Below are 20,408 nucleotides of genomic sequence, written 5' to 3' on the forward strand. Positions count from 1 at the left end.
ATTTCATTTAAACAAAACTTTCCATACATGTTGGTCAATGGAAGAAGTCAGAAAGTGACTTTCTGGACCTGGAAGCCAAAAGACAGGGCCTTTCGAGGTGGATAGTAGGCTAATATTACACTCAGATGTGGTATAGAGAAAATAACCCCAAGGTGCACAAGATGTCAGCTCACTTCTGCTTTAATTTAGCAAGAATCTAATTTGGGTAAATCATTTGAATTCTATCACTTTTTGACAGCAATATTTCTGATTCGAATGAAACCTTCCATACATATTTGTCCATAGTAGAAGTGCTTTTTGGACCTGAATGCCAAAACCTTCAAGAGATAAAAGGTGCTCAAAGGTGACTCCTTTTGCATACCCCACCATACCATGAGACATCCATGTCTTCATCACTGGAGAAGATAAACGGTTGAAATCAATATCATTTAAAAGCTTACAAACAGAGTTGTCAAACTATTTGATACTTTATTGAATTTTTTTTATATATTTTTTTTAAATGGATGCCCTTTTTTTACCTTTAACGTAAATTCTAAAAACATGTACAGTGCAGTCGGAAAGTATTCAGACCCCTTGACTTTTTCTGCATTTTGTTACGTTAGACTTACTCTAAAATGGATAAAAAATATTTTTCCCCCCCTCAATCTACACATAATACACCTTAATGACAAAGTAAAAACAGTTTATGTTTTGCAAATGTATCAAACATAAAATTGAAATATCATTTACATAAGCAATCAGACTCTTTACTCAGTACTTTGTTGAAGCACCTCTGGCAGTGATTAAAGCCTCGAGTCTTCTTGCGTATGACGCTACAAGCTTGGCACACCTGTATTTGGGGAGTTTCTCACATTATTCTCTGCAGATCCTCTCAAGCTCTGTCAGGTTGGATGGGGAGCATTGCTGCACAGCTATTTTCAGGTCTCTCCAGAGATGTTTGAGCGGGTTCAAGTCTGGGCTCTGGCTGGGCCCCTCAAGGACATTCAGTGACTTGTCCCGAAGCCACTCCTGCGTTGTCTTGGCTCTGTGCCTAGCGCAATTGTCCTGTTGGAAGGTGAACCTTTGCGCCAGTCTGAGCTCCTAAGTCTGGCCACTCTACCATAACGGCCTGATTGGTGGAGTGCTGCAGAGACGGTTGTCCTTCTGGAAGGTTTTCCCATCTCCATATTTCTAAAAAAAATGGTTTTTGCTTTGTCATTATGCGGTATCGTGTGTAGATTGACGAGGACATTTTTCTTCTTATTTCATCAATTTTAGAATAAGGCTGTTACGTAACAAAATATCGAAAAGGGGAAGGGGTCTGAATACTTTCCCGAAGTCACTGTATACCTAAAATTCATTTTAGCATTTTTTGTGCATATATCCCGTTTTACGGCATCTGAGTTTGTGTTGTGCCCGCCATCTGTTGAGACATAACATGCTCTTGAATACAGGGTGAGTGTCATTTCAAATCATACAACTAGAATTCATGGATTCAAAGATGGTTGCCGGTCCACACACCGTCAAATTACATAGGTTTTCCTATGGAAGATTGACAGTATAATTTAAAACAGATATTTCCATTCAAGTCAACATTCTCTGATGTCTGGAGCTCCAACCATCTGTGTGGTACCATTTGAAAGTTTAAATTAAAAATATATTCCCATTTTAGTACATTTATCAGCCAAAACGACACCCTGTATTCAAGAGCATGTTGTCTCAACCAATGGCGCTCACAACACAAAAACCTCAGATATAAAATAGGGTCTAAACTACAACATATGAATATGAAAATAATCTGAGTTTACACATTTTTTGATAATTGACATTTAAAAAAGGTTAAAAAAATAATGTGTCTTAAAAATAATAATAATGTATCTAGAAAGGAAATAGTTTGACAACCCTGTTTGTAAGCTTTTAAATTATATCAATTTCAACCATTTATCGTCTCCAGTGCTGAAGACATGGATGTCTCATGGTATGGTGGGGTATGCAAAAGGAGTCACCTTTGAGCACCTTTATCTCTTGAATGTTTTGGCATTCAGGTTCAAAAAGTCACATTCTGAGCACTTCTTCTACTATGGACAAATATGTATGGAAGGTTTCGTTCAAATCAAATATTGCTGTCAAAAAGTGATAGCAAGAATATAATTTGGGTAAATCATTTGAATTCTAAATTAAAGCAGAAGTGAGCTGACGTCTTGTGCACCTTGGGGTTATTTTCGCTATACCACGTCTGAGTGTAATATTAGCCTACTATCCACATCGAAAGGCCCTGTGGTTCAGATTCTAAAATAAAACCTTCACTTCCACAAATCACATGTGCTGTGGTCTTCCGCGTTCCCCTTTTAATCTACTCTTTCGATGGTTGACTTCCAAACAAGTTTCTTTCAGTTTCTTTCAGACTGATAATGTACAGTACACACTGTGCCCTGTTTCTTTTGCATAGGTCACTCGACAGACTTGGTTGGTTCCCTTATTGTCACGGTCAGGGGTTTCAAGTAAATCACAGTAAGATGCACTCTAGGACTAGACTGAACTCACTAATGTGTTGCTACTGTTAAATTATTTCCAACAGGTCTCTTATGAGTTATTAAACTGGCATTTAAAGGAAGGGTGTGTTTGAAGACTTTAATGCACTTATTTAGTGCCTTTTCTGTGACCAGACCTTGGCTGTGCTCCGCCTAGTCTAAAGCCTTGTTCACACTGCTGAGCCTACTCCACTGCATACACACCCGTTGTTAATATGACAACTAATGTAGCCATAGATAGATACAGCGAGTCATGTCTTAATGTGAACACGCCTCCGAGTAGGGTACTCCCATTACACCCATGTTAAATTGCCTACTTTACTCATAACCGGCTGTACTCTTTTTAAAATGATTATTATTACTATTGTTATTATTATCATCATCACAAAATGTACATATGCTTGGTTGGTCATTTTTAACATTCTTCCATGTCGTCTTAATCCCAAACTGGATGCTCAGATACTGTCGCATGGAAAGTACATAATAATTATCAGCCAAAGAGCCGAAAAGCCAGGGTGTATTCATTTCGGTAACCGTTTACCATTTCAGAACTAAATAGAAGCAAACACAGCAAAACAAAAGTTGCTATTGCAAATTCAGGTAGGTCCTTCCCCGCTTCGTTCCATTTGCTTTAGTTTAAGAAACGCTTGGCAACAGAATCGGCGTAATAAATACGCCCATTGCATACCATTTTTGTTTGAACAATAGTTTAATCAACTGCCCAAGGACCAGGTTAGACGAACCTCATGGGTTCAGGCTATTACACCGCAGAGATGGAAAGCGGTGGCCTCCAGTTACTCAATACATTTAGCTACAATGCATTCAGAAAGTATTCAGACCCCTTGACTTTTTCCACTTTGTTACGTTACAACTGTATTCTAACATGTATTAAATGTATTTTTAGCAATTGTATAATTAAAAAAAGAATTTACATAAAGTATTCAGACCCTGTACTCAGTACTTTGTTGAAGCACCTTTGGTAGCATTTACAGCCGCAAGTCTAATTGGGTATGACGCTACAAGCTTGGGAGACCTGTATTTGGAGAGTTTCTCCCATTCTACTCTGCAGACCCTCTCAAGCTCTGTCAGGTTGCACAACTATATTCAGGTCCCTCCAGAGATGTTCGATCGGGTTCAAGTCCGGGCCACTCAAGGACATCCAAAGACTTGTCCCGAAGCCACTCCTGCGTTGTCTTGGCTGTGTGCTTAGGGTCGTTGCCCTGCTGGATGGTGAACTGTTGCCCCAGTCTGAGCTGAGCGCTCTGGAGCAGGTTTTCATCAAGGATCTCTGTACTTTGTTCCGTTTATCTTTCCCTCGATCCTGACTAGTCTCCCAGTCCTTGCCACTGGAAAACCTCCCCCCAGCATGATGCTGCCACCACCATGCTTCACCGTATGGATGGTGCCATGTTTCCTCCAGACGTGACGCTTGGCATTCAGGCCAAAGAGTTCAATCAAACCAGAGAATCTTGTTTCTCATGGTCTGAGAGTCTTTGGATGCCTTTTGCAAACTCCAAGCGTGCGGTCATGCACCTTTTACTGAGGAGTGGCTTCTATCTGGCCACGCTACCATAAAGGCCTGATTGGTGGAGTGCTGCAGATATGGGAGAACCTTCCAGAAAAATAACCATCTTCACAGAGGAACTCTGGAGCTCTGTCAGAGTAACCATCGGGTTCTTGGTCACCTCCCTGATTGCTCAGTTTGGCCGGGCGGCCAGCTCTATGAAGAGTGTTGGTGGTTCCAAACTTCTTCCATTTAAGAATGATGGAGGCCACGGTGTTCTTGGGGACCTTCAATGCTGCAGAAATGTTTTGGTACCCTTCCCCAGATCTGTGCCGACAAAATCCTGTCTCGGAGCTCTACAGACAATTCCTCCGACCTCATGGCTTGGTTTTTGCTCTGACATGCAGTCAACTGTGGGACCTTATATAGACAGTTGTGTGCCTTTCCAAATAATGTCCAATCATTTGAATTTACCACAGGTGGTCTCCAATCAAGTTGTAGAAACATCTCAAGGATGATCCATGGAAACAGGATGCGCCTGAGCTCAATTTCGAGTCTCATAACAAAGGGTCTGAATACTTATGTAAATAAGGTATCTGTTTTCGCATTGTCATTATAGGGTATTTTGTGTTTATTGAAACACATTAATTTAATCAATTTAGAATAAGGCTGTAACGTAACAAAATGTGGAAAAAGTCAAGGGGTCTAGATATTTTCCAAATGCACTGCATTTGTGTTCAAAGCACTGTATCACCAGTGCAACTACCTGATATGAAAGTGATTTGAAATGTGGCTTGAAATATCTGATTCCATTGACCTTTTTGGCAGGCTGTCCAGACTGCAGGAAAAATAACAGATTCTAATCAGATAGGATTTAGATTTTTATTTGAGTCACTTCAAACTGCCAATGTGAACAAGGATTAAGCCTCTGTCTGTTCAGGGTCTGACAGAGATATTGTGTTTCTATGTGGGGCAAGTTCAAAAGGCACTCGCCATCAACCCACCAAACCATTGAATCAGCTGCCTAGGAGGAGGATGGCACACCTAACAGGCTAAGTAATGTAAAATCTATTTTATTGGTAGTGTACACATTTGCAGATGTTATCGCAGGTGCAGCGAAATACTTGTGTTTCTAGCTCCAACAGTGCGGTAATACCTAGCCATACACAAATCCCAAAAATATAAATAAATGTCTGGTTCAAGCAGGGGAATCCCGAAGAGCAACTCCAGTTACTTCCTTAACGATACAGGTCTCCCATTACAGTCGTTTTCAGTATCCAACATTTGTGTATTGTTACTCCATATAGCCATACATACTGTATCTTAAAGTTCATTGCCCTTTTGCTGCGTGTTGTCGTGAAGTGTATTGGAAATGATTTGACTGTAGGAATGAAGAGGATTGATCAACTTATTTTAGGAATGCAAATGACTGCGCGAGTACAAAGATAGCACAAAGATAGTCAATTTTAACAATGGGCTATTGAATTCCATTCCACGAGAGAAATCTGATCAAAACTTGAGTTGCTTTGGGTCGTTTGTTTGATTCATGTATTTTTAGCTAAATGTGTTTTATATTGGAGCAGGAGGACGCACATCAGTAGCTTTGAAGAGGTCTCGCTCTCACTTGAATCAGTGTACAGTCATTTGCATTTAAGCCCATGTCACGCAAATATTTGATTTGAGATAAACAAATGTGTTTATTTACTTTACCTTGCTGAATAGCTAACGTTAGCTGCATTTGATGGATGATTTTTGAGCTACAAGACACTCGCGTGACAGTGACGCAAACTATTTCGTCATGTCTGGGCCGCTCGTAGAGCCATATTTATTTTAGCTATCAATCTCCTAAACCAGGCTTCCCCAACTGGCGGTCCGAAGCCGGACGAATTTGGTGTTGTTATTTTTTTAAATTGTTGGACATTAGACTGTAAAAACACCAGCAAATCAGCTCCAAGTGACTTTCCATTTTGGAAATCAGTTCCAAAATATTGCCAAACAATAGATATCGTATACAAATATAAACACGGTTTGAAATTATGTTTTTGTCAAATCTGTTTGGTCTTGAAGTCTACAAATGATTTGTAGTCATGTTCCGGTCCCCTGACCATCCGCTCAATAAGAAATCGTCCAGCGGCTGAATCTAGTTGATGATGGTTAAAACTAGCTACTAGTATAATTTGAAGCTGGCAGCTGATTCTAGTTTATCGATGCCAGCTAACGCTATCTAGTTACTTTAGCAAGATACTTATTAACGTTAAACGAACACACCACCTTGTAAGCATGAACAGGACATGATTTGGGTAAGCACACTAGCTTTTTGACACCGATTTAGCTCGTTTGACACACTTTAGCAAGTTAGTATGGGTGTGCCGTAATAGCGATAGCGTGTCTGATGATTGAATCAACAAAACAAGTTAGCGAACGGTTACTGCGAGCAACCGGCAGCTTGCTAACTATACGCAACAAGAGATTAACTAGCTAGCAAAATAAGTCTATAGAAAGCTATTTAATAGGTAGGTGGACTTACCCATGTATAATGTCCCTCTGTCAAAATTATGAAGAGGAAAAATAAACAGCTTCTTTCTGATAAGAGCCCCATCCCTCTTACTGTCACAAATACTTCACTGGCATTCCAACTACAGTAACGACTGACGTTATAACTAGCTATATGAACCCCCCAAAAACTTCGGCGTTTCCTGTTTATTGCTCGTCTTCTTCATTACGACATTGGTGACTGGAGAACAACCATTTGGCACACTGCTGCAACCTACCGGATTGGAAAGTACGAGCACTAGCAACATTGTGAAATGTAAAAAAAAAAAATGAAAAAAAACTTTTGACACACAAAACATAGTTTTTTAACAAGAGATCCTTTAATCTTATGTTCATCTTAATAAAACAGGTTGAAAAACACACTCAGATTTGCTGTTGAACAGTGTAAATGTCTTTAAAGAAAACAAAAAAAAAATCATTTTCACTTTGAAATGAAATAATTAGTTCATTAATAAGTGTATATTTATATATAAAGGGACAAGACCATTTAGATGAGGAATGTTGATAGGATCATTTATAGGTGACCATATTATACACGTATAATCTCACACTTATCTTGGGGCTCCGGATTGGCGCAGCGGTCTAAGGTACAGCATCTCAATTTTAGAGGCGTCATTATAGACCTGATTGCAGGCTATATCACAACCAGCTGTGATCGGGAGTCCCATAGGGCGGCGCTCAGTGCTGTTAGGGTTTGGCCGGGGTAGGCTGTCATTGTAAATAAGGATTTGTCCTAGTAAAATACAAATGATCTGTATATGTACCTCTGGGTACATCACACCAACAGGGGTCAGTGTGTCTCCCATCTGGCCATATAATAAAGGCTATAGAGCCCTCAAATTAAAATCTGGACCTCAAAGCCAGTTTCACTGCAATTTGTCATTATTCCCCTCTAATCAGAGACTGATTTAGACCAGGGACACCAGGTGGATGCAATGAATTATCAGGTAGAACAGAAAACCAGCAGGTTCCTGACCTCATAGTGTACGATTTGAATATCCCTGCTATAGAGCCTTCAGCAGAGTCATCAACAGCAACATTTGACATTGTTGTGTCCTCATGAAACCCTCCTTCAGAAAGAGTGCCGTCATGATTCAGAAGTTCATCAATGAACTCCATGGTCCAGCCACCATCAGTGATGAGAGCCTCCTCCTTCCCACTTCTGACACCAACAACGTTCAGCAACATTTGACTCCAGTGGGTCTCAAACTGCAGGTTCCACACACAGAAGAGCCGAGACATTTAACTGTTGTTCTAACAGTTTCAAGCCCTTAAGCCGTGGAAGGTAAATACCCAATAATACTATATACTCAATACACCAATCCAGTATGAGTGACATCTTTAAGTACTGTTTGTGTTGGCAAGAAAAGGGTGAGCTGCCACATATAATAGTATTTCTGGAGCATCTGACATCAAGGATTGAAGGTTACACTCTTGTCTAGTAATAGTGTTTCTCCACTTATACATTCTGATCACAACTTTTCATTGTGCAACATGATGTCTCTTATGGGTTTCTGTTAGGGGCTACAGTATCTTATAGGCCTAAGGTTTTCTCTTGGTCTTTTGAACACAATGGAGTGGAATACCCCCAGACCCAGAGCCTAATTCCTATCACATCTCTATCTGTTCAGACACAGTTTGAAATGGAAGAGGTTTTGGAATGAGGAGTTTCATAGTACTATACAATACTACAACTGGTGAAACAAAATGGAAAGCTGCACTTATCTCACTTCTGGCTTCTTTAGGCAGGGATAAATACAATGCAAAGTACAATACAATCCATGGTACCGCTACCCCTCCTCAACCAAGACCTCATGTCTTCTCTCAGTAGGATAGAGAGCCTTATTCCCTGGTGTCTTGTTCCCTCCACAGTGGGAGTAGGGGGGTAAAAGAACTCAGTTTGGGCCCACGTACTCTGCGGCTGGGATGTGGGTCTTGATGGAGGGGGTGAAGTCCTGCTGGTAGTCTGGGTTATCTATACTGTTTTGGGGCTGGTTTTTCTGGACGTGGTGGAGACCACCATTGGAAATTGGGGAGAGGCCATTGGAGGTGGGGGAGAGGAGACCATTGGATATGGGGGAATGGCCGTTAGCAGTGGGGTTGAGGCCATTGGAGATGCCATTGGAGGTGGTGGGGGAGAGGAGGGAAGGCTGGAGGGTGTTGAGGTACTCAGGCCCCACTGCCCCGTTCTTATAGCAGTTCAGGTACTCTGCCTCTGCGTCGTCTGAGGATATGGTGGGGAGGAGGGTGCGAGGGGGACCAGGGTGCTGGTATACAGGGTTCATCATGTCCGAAACTCCGTTCTGGTTAATGTAGTCTGTGGGGCAAAATGACAGGAGTTACTTACTACAGCAGGAAAACAAGCCCTCTGTGTACTAAGTGGACATACAGTGAATGAAACGTTCAATTGTAGTTTTGTAAGCAATGTCAGGTGTTTTGACAGGTGCTCTACTTGGCATATGAACTACAGCTATTGCCCAGCAGAGGTCACTCTTCCTTTCAAAATGATACATGACGGTTTTATTTTGAAAGGAAGATGTATCACAATATGTAATGAATTAGCCATGTTCTGGGGTTAAGACCCTTTGGGAGTTCACTGAGGATACTTTCCTGGAGATGGCTGGAAGGCGTGGTCCAAGAACCTATCTGTGGGGTCAGCAATGTACCGGAGAACCATGCTTCCTTCTCTGACTGGGAACCCGTTCTAGTTTAAATACAAATGTTGTTGGCTCAAACCCACACCTTAACTGCAAGTATCCGATGAATTAGAGATCAGTTGTTTTGTATGGTGAAAGACTCAAGTCAATACTGCAAAGTTTCCTTTTCAATACACCTCAATGTGCATTTGTGATGGTTACTGACCCCATTTCTGCTGTGGCACATTCCAATGCTGCTGTTCAACGTGCTGTTCTGGCTCTGAAACACAGATTCACACTCAGGTTAACACTTCCTTTTACATCTCAACACACATGGTAAAATACCACAAAAACACTCATTACTGTAGGCTTACTTCTTATAAGCTCTTGGTAGTTCTTCACAGTAATGTTTCGAAAGGTCAAACCTTTTCATTTCATTAATGTGTATGAAGATGTTCAAATAAAAGAAAACAAGGAATAAATAAGTGACAAAACAGCTCAGACAAATGTAAATATTTTCGACAGACTGAATAAGAGGAAATAGGAATAAGTTAAACAGGCGACATCTGTCAAAATTGCTGTATAGTGAACCAAATGCTGCAATTATATAATCAGGTTCCTGCACTTGTATTCTGCCAGAAAAATATTTAACAAGTAGTGCTGCCTGCAAAGGTAATCAAAGTTGAAAGCTTATGGAGTAACCAGCCGGCTTTCAGTAGCAGGCATACAGCTTAGATATACGGCCAACACTGCACTTGGAGATGAGTCTTAAGACAGACAGAGAAGGAGAGAGAGAGAGAGATGTCTTCTCATCTTAAATACCATCAATCAAGGTGCACCTGGGAGGAAGCAGGGTTGAGGGGGGAGTAGGGGTGAGAACAGAAATAGTATGGGGAAGAAGAATACCCCTGATGACAATTTAACAGGAACGATTGGGTGATTGAGTGCAGTCTGGTTCAAGCCAGGTATGACCCGGTATGAATACCCACGTAAATGTAATTTACTCTGTTTCATCCCCAACCTATGTACACCATGATTCAATTTCACCACAATGTCAAAAGGGGCTAACTATGAACTTGAACTGGGAGACTCACTATCAGTATCAACATGACCTGGTTTCATCTTGTTAAATACATAAATAAAGAGAATGTTCTAGCCTTTGCAGAAACAATTAACCACAAGGTTGTTGGTTCTAATCCTGGGTGTAGTAGGGAAACCTAAATTGCCTCCAGTAGTCTAAATTGCCTCCAGTAGTCTAAATTGCCTCCAGTAGTCTAAATTGCCTCCAGTAGTCTAAATTGCCAAATTATGTCCATTTTGGAAGTGGATAACAACATTCTGCAGACCCTTCTTTATAAAACAACAGAAGATCTGTGAGCCTGAAGTGAGGCATAATGGAATCACTTTTCTTTGAGTCAGTGCAAGGATGTCATATTATCCAGTCCCTGTAATACACTAAAAAACTATTCTCTGTGTTAGAAATTAGAGCAGAGACAGAGCCAGGGGCTGGTGGAAACCTTTTCTTTTGACAGGTTTAGCAGATTCAGATGAACTCCTGGACATCCCCATTGAACATACATTTTAGAGTCCGGGAAATCGCCTCTCTAGGTTATAAGTGACTGCCACATAGCAGTAGATGATGGCTAGCCATGTTGATGTGTTATTGTACCATATCATGTAGGAGCTGTGTGCTGGAGGTGCTGAGGTATATATTACTATTATTGTACCGTAGAGTGTAGGAGCTGTGTGCTGAAGGTGCTGAGGTATATATTACTATTATTGTACCATATAATGTAGGAGCTGGGTGCTGAAGGTGCTGAGGTATATATTACTATTATTGTACCATATAATGTAGGAGCTGGGTGCTGAAGGTGCTGAGGTATATATTACTATTATTGTACCATATAATGTAGGAGCTGGGTGCTGAAGGTGCTGAGGTATATATTACTATTATTGTACCATATAATGTAGGAGCTGGGTGCTGAAGGTGCTGAGGTATATATTACTATTATTGTACCGTAGAGTGTAGGAGCTGGGTGCTGAAGGTGCTGAGGTATATATTACTATTATTGTACCGTAGAGTGTAGGAGCTGTGTGCTGAAGGTGCTGAAGTATATATTACTATTATTATACCGTAGAGTGTAGGAGCTGTGTGCTGAAGGTGCTGAGGTATATATTACTATTATTGTACCGTAGAGTGTAGGAGCTGTGTGCTGAAGGTGCTGAGGTATATATTACTATTATTATACCGTAGAGTGTAGGAGCTGTGTGCTGAAGGTGCTGAGGTATATATTACTATTATTATACCGTAGAGTGTAGGAGCTGTGTGCTGAAGAAGCTGAGGTATATATTACTATTATTATACCGTAGAGTGTAGGAGCTGGGTGCTGAAGGTGCTGAGGTATATATTACTATTATTGTACCATATAATGTAGGAGCTGGGTGCTGAAGGTGCTGAGGTATATATTACTATTATTGTACCATATAATGTAGGAGCTGGGTGCTGAGGTATATATTACTATTATTGTACCGTAGAGTGTAGGAGCTGGGTGCTGAAGGTGCTGAGGTATATATTACTATTATTGTACCGTAGAGTGTAGGAGCTGTGTGCTGAAGGTGCTGAAGTATATATTACTATTATTATACCGTAGAGTGTAGGAGCTGTGTGCTGAAGGTGCTGAGGTATATATTACTATTATTGTACCGTAGAGTGTAGGAGCTGGGTGCTGAAGGTGCTGAGGTATATATTACTATTATTGTACCGTAGAGTGTAGGAGCTGGGTGCTGAAGGTGCTGAGGTATATATTACTATTATTGTACCGTAGAGTGTAGGAGCTGTGTGCTGAAGGTGCTGAGGTATATATTACTATTATTATACCGTAGAGTGTAGGAGCTGTGTGCTGAAGGTGCTGAGGTATATATTACTATTATTGTACCGTAGAGTGTAGGAGCTGTGTGCGGGAGGTACTGGAGCTACTGAAGAAGCCGTGCTGAGGCACTAGGTACTCGTCTGCGTCCACAGCATCTTCCATGTCCTCTCCACTGATCAGACTGTGGTAGAACTTGGTGTCAGTGGGGCTGGGGAGGTGCATCCGGTCGTCACCCTGGAAGAGACACACACAACTCACCATCAGTACCAAAAAAACAGGCAGAAAGAATAATAGAGTAGCTAGGTGGTTGTTCACTAACTTTACAGTGGCTGAGGGAGTCTAATAGATTTGTGTTGTGTGACTCTACAGTTATTCCTGGCAAGGAGTTCAAATGCGTACCTGGATGACAAGGTAACGTGGGGGATCCCGCGCCATCTTGGAAAACTCTGCTATCAGCTCCCGGAAACGAGGCCTGCTGTCTGCGTCGATCATCCAACATTTGACCATGATCATGTAGACGTCTATGGTACAGATGGGAGGCTGGGGGAGCCGCTCGCCTTTCTCCAGCACCCCTGCTACCTCACTGGCTGGGATGCCGTCATAGGGCTTGGTCCCAAACGTCATTAGCTCCCACGCGGTCACACCTAAACAGAGGTACAGTGAAACAGAGTCACAATCAATGACATAATCTCAGTTAAAAACGTTCATTACTGTCACACTTAATGATAGTGGCACAATCTCAGATAAAGTTCAGTCACTAGGGAAGATGACTGTTTTCATTCCAGAAAAGCAGATAGTTTTCAGAACATTCCACAGTAAACATCAGTAAGTTGGATGTGTCCTTAGGAGTGGGAGTTGTCATGTTCCGTTGGTGTTGGAGCAGTTTGAAAGGGAAAAGGAGGATGAGAAAAAGGAGAAGAGGATGGGAGGAGGAGGCCTGGCTGCTGCTACTGATGTCTTTGCCTTGTAGAGCGGAAGACACAATCCAACCTCAGAGGACAGGATCTGGAGACTGGCCCGCTGAGCATGTGTGTCTGTGTGTGTGTGTGTGTGTGTGTGCATGCTTGCGCGTGTCCAAACCGGGGGTGGTGTGTGTGTTGTTGACTTGAGAAAGTTGAGGTTTCAAAGTTTCTTTTGACAAGACATTGGGCCTCTGGGACTTGCGGTGCATATCACCGATACTAGTTAGCTGTTTCTCTCATCTCCCAGACTCTAGCAAACCAACATCCCCATTTGGACCTGACTCTAACAGATTTGCGTAAGTACATTATCCAGAATCAATATTTATGTATCTGTAGTTACACAAGCAATGTAGTTAATTCTGACACGATGTAGCATTGGCATGTTAGTGTTTTGGCAGAATGTAAAGGTATCAGTGCATTAATCCTATTAAATTGTGTATATGTAAGTTCTCCTGACTTACCATAGCTCCACAGGATGCATGTTCTCCTGACTTACCATAGCTCCACAGGATGCATGTTCTCCTGACTTACCATAGCTCCACAGGATGCATGTTCTCCTGACTTACCATAGCTCCACAGGATGCATGTTCTCCTGACTTACCATAGCTCCACAGGATGCATGTTCTCCTGACTTACCATAGCTCCACAGGTTGCATGTTCTCCTGACTTACCATACCTCCACAGGATGCATGTTCTCCTGACTTACCATACCTCCACAGGATGCATGTTCTCCTGACTCACCATACCTCCACAGGATACATGTTCTCCTGACTTACCATACCTCCACAGGATGCATGTTCTCCTGACTTACCATAGCTCCACACGTCACTTTGATGTGTATATGTCCGGTAGAGGATGGACTCCAGTGCCATCCATTTGATTGGTACCTGCAGAGAACGGGTTCTCATGACATAGGGCTCACTATGCAAGACCAACCTGAGGTAGCTAAGACAACATTAAGTATGTAGGTAAAGTATTGTGTTATCGATAGACTATATATAATAGGTTGGGTAAGGGATGGACATAGTAACAACATACATTATCACTATCATACAATCAAAGTAAAAGGGGATTATAATATTATATTTACACTCCAAAAAATGGGTTCTGTTACATTACTACACAGTAATTCAATTAAAATCAAATGACATGAGAAGATTGAGCAGACCTTTCCTCCGTCTGCGTGGTACTCCTTCTCGTCAGAGTTGAGGAGTTTGGCCAGGCCGAAGTCAGTGATCTTGACATGCTGAGGGGTCTTCACCAGGACGTTCCTCGCTGCCAGGTCACGATGCACCAGGTGATGCTCCTCCAGGTAGCTCATCCCCTGGGATCAACCACAGGTGAAAGGTCAAATTATCTTGTATACGTCAACGGCTATGCAATGGGGCCTGTTCGATTACTACTGAAAATTAAGGAAGCATTCTAACAGTATTCACATTTTTCATGACTCATTGTTTGATTAGGTTTTAAAGAGGTCAACAAGACATCAAATGAGGGTTGAACTGTAGGGGTCTATTAGGAGCCTATACATTGCCATACATGGTTACACCAGACGTTCCACTGACTCCTGTTTGATTAAATACCATACACTGTGACTCATGGGTAGTCAGAAATTAGGGTCAGGAAAACTCAGGGCCTCATCATAGTCTGGGTGCCATTCATCAGTAAGTTGGATGTGTCCTTAGTAGTGGGAGCTGTCAAGTTCCATTAGTGTTGGAGCAGTTTGAAAAGGAGGATGAGGAAGTATTGGAAAATCACTGCAATGTAAAAAAAAACACTATCTGGTCTATGACTGTTTAAATGCAGCTTAGTCTTACCTTGGCTATCTGTACACACCAGTTGAGAAGGTACTGGGACCCGATGTTGTCCTTGTTCTCCTTGACATAGTCCAGCAGACAGCCATAGGGCATGAGCTGGGTGACCAGCTGGACTGTAGAGGTCAGGCAGATGCCCAGCAGACGACAAACATGGGGGTGGTCCACACCGGCCATCACATAGGCCTCCTAGAGTCAGATAGATACAGTACCAACATTTACTACAGGCCAAGAAGGAGGGCATCACTACTCTGCTCCAACCTAGTCATCACATTGTAGGCGTTATACAAAACACACAAAAAGTACAGTATACAGCATTTAGGGCTAGGGATGGTGGCATCATTCTACTGTGAGTTCATAAAACCCACACAACATGAACATTTCATATCAACTGACAGCTTGAAGACAACGACACTAGTCAGAAAAATACGTCAACTTAGTGAATGCTTTTAAGAGAGCTCTTGACCTCATTACAAGAGGACAAGAGCAACATTGTGAAACCTCAGCTGTCCATGCACTCCATGAAGTCTGACTGAATTTTCATGACTGTCAGACCGGGGTTCAAATAGCATTTTAAATCTCTCAAATACTTGAGCCTGCCAGGAAAGCTAAATCAAGCCCAGCTAAAGTATTTGAAAGATTTCCAATACTATTTCAACCCAGGTCTGGACTGTGTTTTTTAACTGTGGTTACTGGAAGATATTCTAAATTCATTTCCAGAACACCTTAACCTTGAATTAGTATCCTCCTCCCACGCCCAACCCTGGACCAAAGCTTCTCAATGAGTTAATCCCATTTCCTACGCCCCCATCGATGTCCCTGACTAGAAACCTGACTCCATTTTCAAGCTAAATGTTGTCATTATTTCAGCTTCTACCTAAATGGAAGAGCATGTGCTTGGAATTAGACTATTAGAGGAAACGTGACACCTAAATTGGCCAGTAACATGCAATAATACTGAGTGTATTATGCAGCTAAATTAGGTCAAAATACTAATGTCAAAACATTTTTTTTGTGAAAGTGCATGGTATGGATGACCATCAATGACTGACTGATACCAGAGTGTAACAGCACTAACTTAGACTGTATAATACCATACAGATTCTACTGTGAATTAGATATAGACTCTTTATATTTGGAGGATAACAGATTCTAACTCCCATGAACAAACATCTCTGAGTAAAGTGACAGAGTGATATGACTCACGTCCAATATCTCCTTGTTGGCTTTAGGTGATGTGGCCTCTCTTAAAACCTTGATGGCCACAGAGATCTTCACATCCTCTCCTTCAGGGACCCACAGACCCTGGATAGGACAGACCGTAGGGTTATTTAACATGATAACAGAAGAAATCTGTGTCAGTGTGCGTACTCATTTCTTTCAATCTTTTGTCGTTAGTAGAATGTGGGAATGGTAAAATACTAATAAGGAGACAGGAGGGTGAGTGTGGATTGATGCATGATGTGGTGCATTAAATATCTGGCTGTTGTTGTAAAAACAGATGTAGATGTATCTAAAAGTGTTGGTTTATATTCAGTCTGAACATACATTACCATAAACTCCTTACGTACAGTACCACAGTACAATCCATGAAACTGGAGTTTCCAGAATTAAATCTAGATACTGTGAGCATTTGTATTTACCTTGTAGACAGTGCCGAAGGCCCCTGATCCCAAAACTTTGATCTTCTTAAACTCTGTCTCCTTCAGGATACGGAGCAGAGCCTGGTTGGGCGCCTCCCCACTGGGGGTCAGCGGTTCAACTAACTGTAGATGCATATAAGGATGGTTTACTTTGTTCACATTGATGCACTAAGGTGATTGAATTCCAGCCCTAAAAGCCCTTGAGGCTCAGCAGTTCAGTTTCTGCCACTCACCTCTCTCTCCTGGAGGAGTCTTCGCAGGGTCCTCTTCTTCTTGATGTGGCGTCGTCTTAGCAACACGAAGACGGACAGGCCCATGATGAGAAAGGCCAGCATCCCGCCCACCACACCAGCTGCAATCACTGACAGCCCAGAGTTACTGAAAGGGGAACAGATGGTAACCAATCAATGCGGGCAAAATACTTACACGAATAATCAAATGTTCATTAGCTTAGTGTTTAAGTTTATGTTGAATTTGAACAGTATGTTTGTAAGTTACTATTCATGACTAGAGTCACTTGCTTACCCTTTAGACTGACAGCCTTTCAGACCAGGACCAGTACATCTGTAAACATATTAGCACATGTTTTTTTTATTTTAATCAAATCTAATTTTATTTGTCACATGCGCCGAATACAACAGTGAAATGCTTACTTAGGAACCCCTACCCAACAATGCAGTTTAAAGAAAATACAGATAAGAATAAGAAATAAAAGTAACAAGTAATTAAAGAGCAGCAGTAAAATAACAATAGCGAGACTATATACAGGGGGGAACCGGTACAGAGTCAATGTGAGGGGGCACCAGTTAGTTGAGGCAGTATGTACATGTAGGTAGAGTTATTAAAGTGACTATGCATAGATGACAGCAGAGTAGCAGTGGTGTGGAGGGGGGGGGGCAATGCAAATAGTCTGGGTAGCCATTTGACTAGATGTTCAAGAGTCTTATGGCTTGGGGGTAGAATCTGTATAGAAGCCTCTTGGACTTAGACTTGGCGCCGGTACCGCTTGCTATGTGGTACCGGCGAGGGTGGCTGGTGTCTTTGACCATTTTTAGGGCCTTCCGCTGACACCGCCTGGTATAGAGGTCCTAGATGGCAGGAAGCTTGGCCCCAGTGATGTACTGAGCCATTCGCACTACCCTCTGTAGTGCCTTGCGGTCGTTGGCCAAACAGTTGCCATACCAGGCAGTGATGCAACCAGTCAGGATGCTCTCGGTGGTGCAGCTGTAAAACCTTTTGAGGATCTGAGAACCTATGCCAAATCTTTTCAGTCTCCTGAGGGGGAATAGGTTTTGTTGTGCCCTCTTCATGACTGTCTTGGTGTGCTTGGACCATGTTAGTTTGTTGGTGATGTGGACTCCAAGGAACTTTAAGCTCTCAACCTGCTCCACTGCAGCCCCGTCGATGAGATTGGCGGCGTGCTCAGTCCTCTTTTTCCTGTAGTCCACAATCATCTCCTTTGTCTTGATCACGTTGACGGAGAGATTGTTGTCCTGGCACCACACGGCCAGATCTCTGACCTCCTCCCTATAGGCTGTCTTGTCGTTGATCAGGCCTGCTGTCATCTGCAAACTTAATGATGGTGTTAGAGTCATGCCTGGCCGTGCAGTCATGAGTGAACAGGGAGTACAGGAGGGGACTGAGCACGCACCCCTGAGGGTCCCCTGTGTTGAGGATTAGTGTGGCGAATGTGTTGTTACCTACCCTTATCACCTTGGGGGCGGCCCGTCAGGAAGTCCAGGATCCAGTTGCAGAGGGAGGTGTTTATTGCCAGGGTCCTTAGCTTAGTGATGAGCTTAGAGGGAACTATGGTGTTGAACGCTGAGCTATACTCAATGAATAGCATTCTCACATAGGTGTTCTTTTTGTCCAGGTGGGAAAAGGCAGTGTGGAGTGCAATAGAGATTGCATCATTGGGGCGGTATGCAAATTGGAGTGGGTCTAGGGTTTATGGGATGATGGTGTTGTGAGCCATGACCAGCCTTTCAAAGCACTTCATGGCTACAGACGTGAGTGCTACGGGTCGGTAGTCATTTAGGCAGGTTACCATAGTGTTCTTGGGCACAGGCACTATGGTGGTCTGCTTAAAACATGTTGGTATTACAGACTCGGACAGGGAGATGTTGAAAATGTCAGTGAAGACACTTTCCAGTTGGCCTGCGCATGCTCGCAGTACACGTCCTGGTAATCCATCTGGCCCTGCGGCCTTGTGAATGTTGACCTGTTTAAAGGTCTTACTCACATCGGCTTGCGAAGAGCGTGATCACAGTCTTTCAGAACAGCTGGTGCTCTTATGCATGTTTCAGTGTTACTTGCCTCGAAGAGAGCATAGAAGTAGTTTAGCTCATCTGGTAGGTTTTTGTCACTGTGCAGATCTCGGCTGTGCTTCCCTTTGTAGTCTGTAATGGTTTGCCAGCCCTGCCATATCTGGGTAGGCTGGCTGGGTAGCCTAGTGGTTAGAGTGTTGGACTAGTAACCGGAAGGTTGCAAGTTCAAACCCCCGAGCTGACATGGTACAAATCTGTCGTTCTGCCCCTGAACAGGCAGTTAACCCACTGTTCCTAGGCCGTCATTGAAAATAAGAATTCTTGTTCTTAACTGACTTGCCTAGTTAAATAAAGGTAAAATTAAAAATTAAAAAATATATCTGACAAGCGTCAGAGCCGGTGTAGTACGATTTGAATATTGGTCCTGTATTGACACTCTGCCTGTTTGTTGGAGGGCATAGCGGGATTTGTTATAAGCTTCCGGGTTAGAGTCCCGCTCCTTGAAAGCGGCAGCTCTAGCCTTTAGCTCAGTGCGGATGCTGCCTGTAATCCATTAAATCTGGTTGGGGTATGTACGTACGGTCACTGTGAGGACGAGGTTATTGATGAAGCCAATGACTGATGTGGTGTACTCCACAATGCCATCGGAGGAATCGCGGAACATATTCCAGTCTGTGCTAGCAAAACAGTCCTGTAGCTTAGCATCTGCTTCATCTGACCACTTTTTATTGATCTAGTCACTGGTGATTCCTGCTTTAATTTTTGCTTTTATGCAGGAATCATGAGGATAGAATTATGGTCAGATTTGCCAAATGGAGGGCGAAGGAGAGCTTTTTATGCGTCTCTGTGTGTGGAGTAAAGGTGGTCAGAGTTTTTTTCCCCTTCTGGTTGCACATTTAACATGCTGATAGAAATTTGGTGAACAGTAATTATGTTTCCCTGCATTAAAGTCCCCTGCTACTAGGAGCGCCGCCTCTGGGTGAGCGTTTTCTTGTTTGCTTATGGCGGAATACAGCTAATTCAATTCTGTCTTAGTGCCAGCCTCAGTCTGTGGTGGTATGTAAACAGCTACGAAGAATACAGATAAACTCTCTCAGTAGGTAGTGTGGTCTACAGCTTATCATGAGATACTCTACCAAAGGCGAGCAATAGCTCGAGACCTCCTTAGATATCGTGCACCAACTGTTATTTACATAAATACATAGTCCGCCGCCCCTTGTCTTACCAGACGCTGCTGTTCAATTCTGCCGATAACCAGCCAGCTGAATGTTGATATTGTCGCTGTTCAGCCACGACTCCGTGAAGCATTAGATGTTACAGCAGCTTGATGTTACAGTAGTTTAATCTTCCGCGTATCTCGTCGATTTTATTCTCCAAGGATTGCACATTTGCTAGCAGAATGAAGGGAAGTGGGGGTTTATTCGATCGCCTACGAATTTTCAGAAGGCAGCCTGCCCTTCGGCCCCTCTTTCTTTGCCTCCTCTTCACGCAGATCACGGGGATCGGGGCCTTTTCCCGAGGAAGCAGCATATCCTTCGTGTCGAGCTCATCAGTATTGAAAGGAAAATAATAATTCTGCTAGTTCGTGGTGAGTAATCGCAGTCCTGATGTCTAGAAGTTATTTTTGGTCATAAGAGACGGTAGCGGCA

General features: G+C 42.6%; 2 protein-coding genes across 5 annotated transcripts in view; both read right to left on the reverse strand.

The window, feature by feature from the left end:
• npc1 (Niemann-Pick disease, type C1) overlaps window positions 1–6,698 on the reverse strand; it is a 28,093-nt gene extending 21,395 nt beyond the window's left edge. Inside the window, exon 1 of the mRNA XM_024435942.2 lies at window positions 6,542–6,698. Within this exon, the coding sequence (XP_024291710.1) occupies window positions 6,542–6,613 (72 nt within the window). The 5' untranslated portion in view covers window positions 6,614–6,698. The remainder of the gene's footprint in view (window positions 1–6,541) is intronic.
• A 167-nt stretch (window positions 6,699–6,865) lies between these two features.
• Window positions 6,866–20,408, reverse strand: part of LOC112260663 (epidermal growth factor receptor) — an 86,018-nt gene continuing 72,475 nt past the window's right edge. For 3 of the 4 annotated variants that reach the window (XM_024435943.1, XM_042328850.1, XM_042328851.1), the window contains 12 exons: window positions 17,018–17,056; window positions 16,726–16,870; window positions 16,493–16,615; window positions 16,056–16,154; window positions 14,853–15,038; window positions 14,204–14,359; window positions 13,847–13,922; window positions 12,473–12,717; window positions 12,140–12,307; window positions 9,430–9,483; window positions 9,178–9,271; window positions 6,866–8,884 (listed from right to left, as the gene is read on the reverse strand). In XM_024435943.1, coding sequence (XP_024291711.1) covers window positions 8,463–8,884; window positions 9,178–9,271; window positions 9,430–9,483; window positions 12,140–12,307; window positions 12,473–12,717; window positions 13,847–13,922; window positions 14,204–14,359; window positions 14,853–15,038; window positions 16,056–16,154; window positions 16,493–16,615; window positions 16,726–16,870; window positions 17,018–17,056 — 1,807 coding nt within the window. In that variant the 3' untranslated portion in view covers window positions 6,866–8,462. Of the gene's footprint in view, window positions 8,885–9,177; window positions 9,315–9,429; window positions 9,484–12,139; window positions 12,308–12,472; window positions 12,718–13,846; window positions 13,923–14,203; window positions 14,360–14,852; window positions 15,039–16,055; window positions 16,155–16,492; window positions 16,616–16,725; window positions 16,871–17,017; window positions 17,057–20,408 lie in introns of all 4 variants that reach the window. The other variant, XM_024435944.2, reaches the window with a different exon arrangement.

This window comes from Oncorhynchus tshawytscha, linkage group LG10 (assembly GCF_018296145.1).
Source record: "Oncorhynchus tshawytscha isolate Ot180627B linkage group LG10, Otsh_v2.0, whole genome shotgun sequence".
Taxonomy (NCBI): domain Eukaryota; kingdom Metazoa; phylum Chordata; class Actinopteri; order Salmoniformes; family Salmonidae; genus Oncorhynchus; species Oncorhynchus tshawytscha.